The sequence below is a fragment of the Petromyzon marinus genome, unplaced genomic scaffold, assembly GCF_048934315.1.
Source record: "Petromyzon marinus isolate PM22_M1 ecotype Great Lakes invasive population unplaced genomic scaffold, UKy_Petmar_22M1.pri1.0 PM_Scaffold_81, whole genome shotgun sequence".
Lineage (NCBI taxonomy): Eukaryota > Metazoa > Chordata > Hyperoartia > Petromyzontiformes > Petromyzontidae > Petromyzon > Petromyzon marinus.
Window position 1 is genome coordinate 275,291 of NW_027423690.1, and position 13,706 is coordinate 288,996.

The 13,706-nt window shown below is 45.1% G+C and overlaps 1 protein-coding gene across 2 annotated transcripts in view; it reads right to left on the reverse strand.

The window, feature by feature from the left end:
* Positions 1-13,706, reverse strand: part of LOC116938203 (polypyrimidine tract-binding protein 1-like) — a 117,787-nt gene that overhangs the window by 54,184 nt on the left and 49,897 nt on the right. For both annotated transcript variants that reach the window (XM_076064852.1, XM_076064853.1), the window contains exon 6: positions 6,245-6,526. In XM_076064852.1, coding sequence (XP_075920967.1) covers positions 6,245-6,526 — 282 coding nt within the window. The remainder of the gene's footprint in view (positions 1-6,244; positions 6,527-13,706) is intronic.

A 13,706-nucleotide genomic window follows, 5' to 3' on the forward strand; every position in this document is an offset into this window, starting at 1 on the left:
TAGGTGAGTGACTAGGTGAGTGACTGGCCTGGTGAAGCACGTCCAACGTGACCGGGTAAAAGAGATTCTCCACCACCACGTGACTGGTTGAGTGACTGGGTGAGTGACTGAGAGAGTGAGTGACTAGGTGACTGACTGAGTGAGTGACTGGGTGAGTGACTGGGTGAGTGACTGGCCTGGTGAAGCACGTCCAACGTGACCGGGTAAAAGAGATTCTCCACCACCACGTGACTGGGTGAGTGACTGAGTGAGTGAGTGACTGAGTGACTGGGTGAGTGACTGGGTGAGTGACTGAGAGAGTGAGTGACTGGGTGAGTGACTGGGTGAGTGACTGACTGAGTGACTGAGTGAGTGACTAGGTGAGTGACTGAGTGAGTGACTGGGTGAGTGACTGAGTGAGTGACTGAGTGAGTGAGTGACTAGGTGAGTGACTAGGTAAGTGACTGAGTGAGTGACTGGGTGAGTGACTGGCCTGGTGAAGCACGTCCAACGTGACCGGGTAAAAGAGATTCTCCACCACCACGTGACTAGGTGAGTGACTAGGTGAGTGACTGACTGGGTGAGTGACTGGGTGAGTGACTGAGTGAGTGACTGGGTGAGTGACTGGCCTGGTGAAGCACGTCCAACGTGACCGGGTAAAAGAGATTCTCCACCACCACGTGACTGGGTGAGTGACTAGGTGAGTGACTAGGTGAGTGACTGAGTGAGTGACTGGGTGAGTGACTGAGTGAGTGACTGAGAGAGTGAGTGACTAGGTGACTGACTGAGTGAGTGACTGGGTGAGTGACTGGGTGGGTGAGTGACTGGGTGAGTGACTGACTGAGTGAGTGACTAGGTGAGTGACTAGGTGAGTGACTGAGTGAGTGACTGGGTGAGTGACTGGCCTGGTGAAGCACGTCCAACGTGACCGGGTAAAAGAGATTCTCCACCACCACGTGACTGGGTGAGTGACTAGGTGAGTGACTAGGTGAGTGACTGAGTGAGTGACTGGGTGAGTGACTGAGTGAGTGACTGAGAGAGTGAGTGACTAGGTGACTGACTGAGTGAGTGACTGGGTGAGTGACTGGGTGGGTGAGTGACTGGGTGAGTGACTGACTGAGTGAGTGACTAGGTGAGTGACTAGGTGAGTGACTGAGTGAGTGACTGGGTGAGTGACTGGCCTGGTGAAGCACGTCCAACGTGACCGGGTAAAAGAGATTCTCCACCACCACGTGACTGGGTGAGTGACTAGGTGAGTGACTAGGTGAGTGACTGAGTGAGTGACTGGGTGAGTGACTGAGTGAGTGACTGAGAGAGTGAGTGACTAGGTGACTGACTGAGTGAGTGACTGGGTGAGTGACTGGGTGGGTGAGTGACTGGGTGAGTGACTGACTGAGTGAGTGACTAGGTGAGTGACTAGGTGAGTGACTGAGTGAGTGACTGGGTGAGTGACTGGCCTGGTGAAGCACGTCCAACGTGACCGGGTAAAAGAGATTCTCCACCACCACGTGACTGGGTGAGTGACTAGGTGAGTGACTGAGTGAGTGACTGGGTGAGTGACTGAGTGAGTGACTGAGAGAGTGAGTGACTAGGTGACTGACTGAGTGAGTGACTGGGTGAGTGACTGGGTGGGTGAGTGACTGGGTGAGTGACTGACTGAGTGAGTGACTAGGTGAGTGACTAGGTGAGTGACTGAGTGAGTGACTGGGTGAGTGACTGGCCTGGTGAAGCACGTCCAACGTGACCGGGTAAAAGAGATTCTCCACCACCACGTGACTGGGTGAGTGACTGAGTGACTGAGTAAGTGACTAGGTGAGTGACTGGGTGAGTGACTGAGTGACTGAGTAAGTGACTAGGTGAGTGAGTGACTGGGTGAGTGACTGGCCTGGTGAAGCACGTCCAACGTGACCGGGTAAAAGAGATTCTCCACCACCACGTGACTGGGTGAGTGACTGAGTGAGTGACTGGGTGAGTGACTGGGTGAGTGACTGGCCTGGTGAAGCACGTCCAACGTGACCGGGTAAAAGAGATTCTCCACCACCACGTGACTGGGTGAGTGACTAGGTGAGTGACTAGGTGAGTGACTGAGAGAGTGAGTGACTGAGTGAGTGACTGGGTGAGTGACTGGGTGAGTGACTGAGAGAGTGAGTGACTGGGTGAGTGACTGAGAGAGTGAGTGACTGGGTGAGTGACTAGGTGAGTGACTAGGTGAGTGACTAGGTGAGTGACTAGGTGAGTGACTGGGTGAGTGACTGGGTGAGTGACTGGCCTGGTGAAGCACGTCCAACGTGACCGGGTAAAAGAGATTCTCCACCACCACGTGACTAGGTGAGTGACTGAGTGAGTGACTAGGTGAGTGACTGAGTGAGTGACTGGGAGAGTGACTGGGTGAGTGACTGGCCTGGTGAAGTACGTCCAACGTGACCGGGTAAAAGAGATTCTCCACCACCACGTGACTGGGTGAGTGACTGAGTGAGTGACTGAGTGAGTGACTGGGTGAGTGACTGAGTGACTGGGTGAGTGACTGGGTGAGTGACTGGGTGAGTGACTAGGTGAGTGACTGAGTGAGTGACTAGGTGAGTGACTGGGTGAGTGACTAGGTGAGTGACTGAGTGAGTGACTAGGTAAGTGACTGGGTGAGTGACTAGGTGAGTGACTGGGTGAGTGACTGGGTGAGTGACTGAGAGAGTGAGTGACTGGGTGAGTGACTGAGAGAGTGAGTGACTGGGTGAGTGACTGGGTGAGTGACTGGCCTGGTGAAGCACGTCCAACGTGACCGGGTAAAAGAGATTCTCCACCACCACGTGACTGGGTGAGTGACTAGGTGAGTGACTAGGTGAGTGACTGAGTGAGTGACTGGGTGAGTGACTGAGTGAGTGACTGAGAGAGTGAGTGACTAGGTGACTGACTGAGTGAGTGACTGGGTGAGTGACTGGGTGGGTGAGTGACTGGGTGAGTGACTGACTGAGTGAGTGACTAGGTGAGTGACTAGGTGAGTGACTGAGTGAGTGACTGGGTGAGTGACTGGCCTGGTGAAGCACGTCCAACGTGACCGGGTAAAAGAGATTCTCCACCACCACGTGACTAGGTGAGTGACTGGGTGAGTGACTGGGTGAGTGACTAGGTGAGTGACTAGGTGAGTGACTGGCCTGGTGAAGCACGTCCAACGTGACCGGGTAAAAGAGATTCTCCACCACCACGTGACTGGGTGAGTGACTGGGTGAGTGAGTGACTGAGTGAGTGACTAGGTGAGTGACTGGGTGAGTGACTGGGTGAGTGACTAGGTAAGTGACTGGCCTGGTGAAGCACGTCCAACGTGACCGGGTAAAAGAGATTCTCCACCACCACGTGACTGGGTGAGTGACTGGGTGAGTGACTGGGTGAGTGACTGGGTGAGTGACTGGGTGAGTGATTAGGTGAGTGACTAGGTGAGTGACTAGGTGAGTGACTAGGTGAGTGACTGAGTGAGTGACTAGGTGAGTGACTAGGTGAGTGACTGGGTGAGTGACTAGGTGAGTGACTAGGTGAGTGACTGGCCTGGTGAAGCACGTCCAACGTGACCGGGTAAAAGAGATTCTCCACCACCACGTGACTGGGTGAGTGACTGAGTGAGTGACTGGGTGAGTGACTGGGTGAGTGACTAGGTGAGTGACTGAGTGAGTGACTGAGTGAGTGACTAGGTGAGTGACTGGGTGAGTGACTGGGTGAGTGACTGGGTGAGTGACTGGGTGAGTGACTAGGTGAGTGACTGGGTGAGTGACTGAGTGAGTGACTGGGTGAGTGACTGGCCTGGTGAAGCACGTCCAACGTGACCGGGTAAAAGAGATTCTCCACCACCACGTGACTAGGTGAGTGACTGAGTGAGTGACTGGGTGAGTGACTGAGAGAGTGACTGACTGGGTGAGTGACTGGGTGAGTGACTGGGTGAGTGACTGGGTGAGTGACTGGGTGAGTGACTGGCCTGGTGAAGCACGTCCAATGTGACCGGGTAAAAGAGATTCTCCACCACCACGTGACTGGGTGAGTGACTGGGTGAGTGACTGGGTGAGTGACTGACTGAGTGAGTGACTAGGTGAGTGACTGGGTGAGTGACTAGGTGAGTGACTGGCCTGGTGAAGCACGTCCAACGTGACCGGGTAAAAGAGATTCTCCACCACCACGTGACTGGGTGAGTGACTGGGTGACTGACTGGGTGAGTGACTGGGTGAGTGAGTCACTGAGTGACTGGGTGAGTGACTGGGTGAGTGACTGGGTGAGTGACTGGGTGAGTGACTGGCCTGGTGAAGCACGTCCAACGTGACCGGGTAAAAGAGATTCTCCACCACCACGTGACTGGGTGAGTGACTGGGTGAGTGACTAGGTGAGTGACTAGGTGAGTGACTGAGAGAGTGAGTGACTGAGTGAGTGACTAGGTGAGTGACTGGGTGAGTGACTGAGTGAGTGACTGGGTGAGTGACTGGCCTGGTGAAGCACGTCCAACGTGACCGGGTAAAAGAGATTCTCCACCACCACGTGACTGGGTGAGTGACTAGGTGAGTGACTAGGTGAGTGACTAGGTGAGTGACTGGGTGAGTGACTGGGTGAGTGACTGGGTGAGTGACTGGGTGAGTGACTGGCCTGGTGAAGCACGTCCAACGTGACCGGGTAAAAGAGATTCTCCACCACCACGTGACTGGGTGAGTGACTAGGTGAGTGACTAGGTGAGTGACTAGGTGAGTGACTGGGTGAGTGACTGGGTGAGTGACTGGGTGAGTGACTGGGTGAGTGACTGGCCTGGTGAAGCACGTCCAACGTGACCGGGTAAAAGAGATTCTCCACCACCACGTGACTGGGTGAGTGACTGGGTGAGTGACTGAGTGACTGAGTGAGTGACTGAGTGACTAGGTGAGTGACTAGGTGAGTGAGTGACTGAGTGACTAGGTGAGTGACTAGGTGAGTGACTGGGTGAGTGACTGGGTGAGTGACTGGGTGAGTGACTGGGTGAGTGACTGGGTGAGTGACTGGGTGAGTGACTGGGTGAGTGACTGGCCTGGTGAAGCACGTCCAACGTGACCGGGTAAAAGAGATTCTCCACCACCACGTGACTGGGTGAGTGACTGGGTGAGTGACTGAGTGACTGAGTGAGTGACTGAGTGACTAGGTGAGTGACTAGGTGAGTGAGTGACTGAGTGACTAGGTGAGTGACTAGGTGAGTGACTGGGTGAGTGACTGGGTGAGTGACTGGGTGAGTGACTGGGTGAGTGACTGGGTGAGTGACTGGGTGAGTGACTGGGTGAGTGACTGGCCTGGTGAAGCACGTCCAACGTGACCGGGTAAAAGAGATTCTCCACCACCACGTGACTGGGTGAGTGACTGGGTGAGTGACTGAGTGACTGAGTGAGTGACTGAGTGACTAGGTGAGTGACTAGGTGAGTGAGTGACTGAGTGACTAGGTGAGTGACTAGGTGAGTGACTGGGTGAGTGACTGGGTGAGTGACTGGGTGAGTGACTGGGTGAGTGACTGGGTGAGTGACTGGGTGAGTGACTGGGTGAGTGACTGGCCTGGTGAAGCACGTCCAACGTGACCGGGTAAAAGAGATTCTCCACCACCACGTGACTGGGTGAGTGAGTGACTGGGTGAGTGACTAGGTGAGTGACTGAGTGAGTGACTGAGTGAGTGACTGGGTGAGTGACTGGCCTGGTGAAGCACATCCAACGTGACCGGGTAAAAGAGATTCTCCACCACCACGTGACTGGGTGAGTGACTGGGTGAGTGACTAGGTGAGTGACTGGGTGAGTGACTGGGTGAGTGACTGGGTGAGTGACTGGCCTGGTGAAGCACATCCAACGTGACCGGGTAAAAGAGATTCTCCACCACCACGTGACTGGGTGAGTGACTGGGTGAGTGACTGGGTGAGTGACTGAGTGACTGGGTGAGTGACTAGGTAAGTGACTGGGTGAGTGACTGGCCTGGTGAAGCACGTCCAACGTGACTGGGTAAAAGAGATTCTCCACCACCACGTGACTGGGTGAGTGACTGGGTGAGTGACTGGGTGAGTGACTGAGTGACTGGGTGAGTGACTAGGTAAGTGACTGGGTGAGTGACTGGCCTGGTGAAGCACGTCCAACGTGACTGGGTAAAAGAGATTCTCCACCACCACGTGATTGGGTGAGTGACTGAGTGACTGGGTGAGTGACTGAGTGAGTGACTGGGTGAGTGACTAGGTGAGTGACTAGGTGAGTGACTGAGTGAGTGACTGGGTGAGTGACTGGGTGAGTGACTGGCCTGGTGAAGCACGTCCAACGTGACCGGGTAAAAGAGATTCTCCACCACCACGTGGAGCACCGGGCTGAGGGCTCCGGCCCCTCCCCCCTCCGTCATCCCCCCCCCGCCGCCCCCCAGAAGCAGCCCCCCACCCTGGGAGCCCCCCCCCAGCATCCCCCCTCCCCCCATGCCGGGGGCCCCCATGAGCCCCCCCCCCATGCCCCCCCCCATGCCCCCACCCATGCCCCCACCCATGCCCCCCCCAACGGAGGAGTTGAAGGCGTGGAGGGCGGCCTGGGCTCTCTGTGGAGGTGGTGGCACAGCAGCAGCAGCAACACAATTAGACACAATCATATAGTTATACACAATTATAAAGTTATACATAGTTATAGAATTATACACAATCATATAGTTATACACAATTAGACACAATTATAAAGTTATACACAATTATAAAGTTATACATAGTTTTAGAATTATACACAATCATATAGTTATACACAATTAGACACAATTATAAAGTTATACATAGTTATAGAATTATACACAGTTATATAGTTATACACAATTATACACAATTATAAAGTTATACACAATTATAAAGTTATACATAGTTATAGAATTATACATAGTTATAGAATTATACACAATTATATAGTTATACATAGTTATAGAATTATATAGTTATACATAGTTATATAGTTATACATAGTTTTAGAATAATACACAATTATATAGGTATACACAATTAGACACAATTATGTAGTTACAGTTATACACAATCATAGTTATACACGCTTATATAGTTAAACACAATTATACACAATTATACAGGTATACACAATTATATACAATTATATAGTTACACACAATTATAGTTACACACAATTATACACAATTATACACAGTTATACACAGTTATACAGTTACACAATTATATAGTTATACACAGTTAAACACAATTATATAGATTCACAATTATAGTTATACACAATTATACACAGTTATACAGTTATACACAATTATATACACACACATACAAACGTATACACACAACACACGTATACACACACAAGTATACACAACACAAGTATACACACACAAGTATACAAAAGTATACACACACACAACTATACACACGCAACTATACACAACATACGCAACTATACAACACAAACACACACAATTACACACGCATAATTACACACACACACACAACTATACACAATTACACAGCACACACACACACAACTAAACACAATTAAACACACACACAACTATACACAATTAAACACACACACATCCATACACAATTACACAACTATACCACAGTTACACAACACACACCTATACAGTTACACAACACACACACAACTAAACAGTTACACAACACACACACAACTAAACAGTTACACAACACACACACAACTAAACAGTTACACAACACACACACAACTAAACAGTTACACAACACACACACAACTAAACATTTACACAACACACACAACTATACACAGTTACACAACACACACAACTAAACAGTTACACAACACACACACAACTAACCACAGTTACACAACACACACACAACTATACACAATTACACAACACACACACAACTATAGAGTTACACAACACACACACAACTATACACAGTTACACAACACACACACAACTATGCACAGTTACACAACACACACACAACTATGCACAGTTACACAACACACACACACAACTATGCACAGTTACACAACACACACACAACTATACACAGTTACACAACACACACACAACTATACACAGTTACACAACACACACACAACTATACACAGTTACACAACACACACACAACTATACACAGTTACACAACACACACACAACTATACACAGTTACACAACACACACACAACTATACACAGTTACACAACACACACACACACCTATACAGTTACACAACACACACACACACAACTATACAGTTACACAACACACACACACACAACTATACACAGTTACACAACACACACACAACTAAACAGTTACACAACACACACACAACTAAACAGTTACACAACACACACACACAACTAAACAGTTACACAACACACACACACAACTAAACACAGTTACACAACACACACACACACAACTAAACACAGTTACACAACACACACACACACAACTAAACACAGTTACACAACACACACACACAACTAAACAGTTACACAACACACACACAACTATGCACAGTTACACAACACACACAACTAAGCACAGTTACACAACACACACACAACTAAGCAGTTACACAACACACACACACAACTAAACAGTTACACAACACACACACACAACTAAGCAGTTACACAACACACACACACACAACTAAACAGTTACACAACACACACACACACAACTAAACAGTTACACAACACACACACACAACTAAACAGTTACACAACACACACACACAACTAAACAGTTACACAACACACACACACAACTAAACAGTTACACAACACACACACACACAACTATACAGTTACACAACACACACACACAACTATGCACAGTTACACAACACACACACAACTAAACACAGTTACACAACACACACACAACTAAACAGTTACACAACACACACACAACTAAACAGTTACACAACACACACACATAACTAAACAGTTACACAACACACACACAACTAAACAGTTACACAACACACACACAACTAAACAGTTACACAACACACACACACACAACTAAACAGTTACACAACACACACAACTATGCACAGTTACACAACACACACAACTATGCACAGTTACACAACACACACACACAACTAAACAGTTACACAACACACACACACACACAACTATACAGTTACACAACACACACACAACTAAACAGTTACACAACACACACACACAACTAAACAGTTACACAACACACACACAACTAAACAGTTACACAACACACACACAACTATGCACAGTTACACAACAAACACACAACTAAACACAGTTACACAACACACACACAACTATACACAGTTACACAACACACACACAACTAAACAGTTACACAATACACACACACAACTATACACAATTAAACACACACACACAACTATACACAATTACACACACAGCTATACACAACTATACACAATTACACACACAGCTATACACAATTACACACACACAACTATACATAATTACACACACACACACAACTATACACAATTACACACACACCTATACACAATTACACAGCACACACACCTATACACAATTACACAGCACACACACACCTATACACAATTACACACACACACACCTATACACAATTACACACACCTATACACAATTACACACACACACCTATACACAATTACACACACACACAACTACACAATCACACACACACACACCTATACACAATTACACACACACACACAACTATACACAATTACACACACAACTATACACAATTAAACACACACAACTATACACAATTAAACACACACACACAACTATACACAATTAAACACACACACTATACACAATTAAACACACACACTATACACAATTAAACACACACACACAACTATACACAATTAAACACACACAACTATACACAATTAAACACACACACTATACACAATTAAACACACACACAACTATACACAATTAAACACACACACAACTATACACAATTGAACACACACACAACTATACACAATTAAACACACACACACAACTATACACAATTAAACACACACACAACTATACACAATTAAACACACACACACAACTATACACAATTAAACACACACACAACTATACACAATTAAACACACACACACACAACCATACACAATTAAACACACACACACACATCCATACACAATTAAACACACACACATCCATACACAATTACACAACTATACCACAATTACACAACACACACACACAACTATATCACAATTACACACACACACACAACACAGTTACACAACACACACCTATACAGTTACACAACACACACACAACTAAACAGTTACACAACACACACACAACTATACACAGTTACACAACACACACACAACTATACACAGTTACACAACACACACACAACTATACAGGTACACAACACACACACAACTAAACACAGTTACACACACAAACACACAACTATACAGTTACACAACACACACACACAACTAAACACAGTTACACAACACACACACACAACTATACACAGTTACACACACACACAACTAAACAGTTACACACACAACTAAACAGTTACACAACACACACACAACTATGCACAGTTACACAACACACACACAACTAATCACAGTTACACAACACACACACAACTAATCACAGTTACACAACACACACACAACTAAACAGTTACACAACACACACACAACTAAACAGTTACACAACACACACACAACACTAAACAGTTACACAACACACACACAACTATGCACAGTTACACAACACACACACAACTATGCACAGTTACACAACAAACACACAACTAAACACAGTTACACAACACACACAACTAAACAGTTACACAACACACACACACAACTAAACAGTTACACAACACACACACACAACTAAACAGTTACACAACACACACACACAACTAAACAGTTACACAACACACACACACAACTAAACAGTTACACAACACACACACACACAACTATACAGTTACACAACACACACACACAACTATACAGTTACACAACACACACACACAACTATGCACAGTTACACAACACACACACAACTAAACACAGTTACACAACACACACACAACTAAACACAGTTACACAACACACACACAACTAAACAGTTACACAACACACACACATAACTAAACAGTTACACAACACACACACAACTAAACAGTTACACAACACACACAACTAAACAGTTACACAACACACACACACACAACTAAACAGTTACACAACACACACACAACTATGCACAGTTACACAACACACACAACTATGCACAGTTACACAACACACACACACAACTAAACAGTTACACAACACACACACACAACTATACAGTTACACAACACACACACACAACTAAACAGTTACACAACACACACACAACTAAACAGTTACACAACACACACACACACAACTATGCACAGTTACACAACAAACACACAACTAAACACAGTTACACAACACACACACAACTATACACAGTTACACAACACACACACAACTAAACAGTTACACAATACACACACACAACTATACACAATTAAACACACACACACAACTATACACAATTACACACACAGCTATACACAACTATACACAATTACACACACAGCTATACACAATTACACACACACCTATACACAATTACACAGCACACACACCTATACACAATTACACAGCACACACACACCTATACACAATTACACAGCACACACACACCTATACACAATTACACACACACACATATACACAATTACACACACACCTATACACAATTACACACACACACTTATACACAATTACACACACACACAACTACACAATCACACACACACACCTATACACAATTACACACACACACACAACTATACACAATTACACACACACACAACTATACACAATTACACACACACAACTATACACAATTAAACACACACACAACTATACACAATTAAACACACACACTATACACAATTAAACACACACACTATACACAATTAAACACACACACACACAACTATACACAATTAAACACACACACTATACACAATTAAACACACACAACTATACACAATTAAACACACACAACTATACACAATTAAACACACACACAACTATACACAATTGAACACACACACAACTATACACAATTAAACACACACACACACAACTATACACAATTAAACACACACACACACACACACAACTATACACAATTAAACACACACACACACAACTATACACAATTAAACACACACACAACTATACACAATTAAACACACACACACACAACTATACACAATTAAACACACACACACACAACTATACACAATTAAACACACACACACACACATCCATACACAATTAAACACACACACATCCATACACAATTACACAACTATACCACAATTACACAACACACACACACAACTATATCACAATTACACACACACACACAACACAGTTACACAACACACACACAACTAAACAGTTACACAACACACACACAACTAAACAGTTACACAACACACACACAACTAAACAGTTACACAACACACACACAACTATACACAGTTACACAACACACACACAACTATACACAGTTACACAACACACACACAACTATACAGTTACACAACACACACACAACTAAACACAGTTACACACACAAACACACAACTAAACAGTTACACAACACACACACAACTATACAGTTACACAACACACACACACAACTAAACACAGTTACACAACACACACACACAACTATACACAGTTACACACACACACAACTAAACAGTTACACACACAACTAAACAGTTACACAACACACACACAACTATGCACAGTTACACAACACACACACAACTAATCACAGTTACACAACACACACACAACTAAACAGTTACACAACACACACACAACTAAACAGTTACACAACACACACACAACTAAACAGTTACACAACACACACACAACACTAAACAGTTACACAACACACACACAACTATGCACAGTTACACAACACACACACAACTATGCACAGTTACACAACAAACACACAACTAAACACAGTTACACAACACACACACAACTAAACAGTTACACAACACACACACAACTATACACAATTACACACCACACACACAACTATACATAATACACCCAACTATACAATGCACACAATTACACACACAATTACACAACACATACACAACTATACACAATTAAGCACACACAAATATACACAAATACACACACACAGATATACACAATTAAACACACACAGCTATACACAAATACACAACACACACAACTATACACAATTGCACACCACACACACACCTATACACAATTACACACCACACACAACTATACAGAATTACACACCACACAACTATACACAATACACCCACCTATACACCGCACACAATTACACACAACACACAGCTATACACAACACGCACACAATTATACACGTGCAAAAAATAGTAGTGGTAGTTGTGTTGTGGTGGTGGACGTGGTGGTAGTGGTGTGGTGGTGGTAGTGTAGTGGTGGTAGTTGTGTGGTGGTAGTAATGTTGTAGTGGTGGTAGTGTAGTGGTAGTAGTGGTAGTAGTGTGGTGGTGGTAGACGTGGTGGTGGTGGTAGTGTAGTGGTAGTAGTGGTAGTTGTGTGGTGGTGGTAGTGTAGTGGTGGTAGTTGT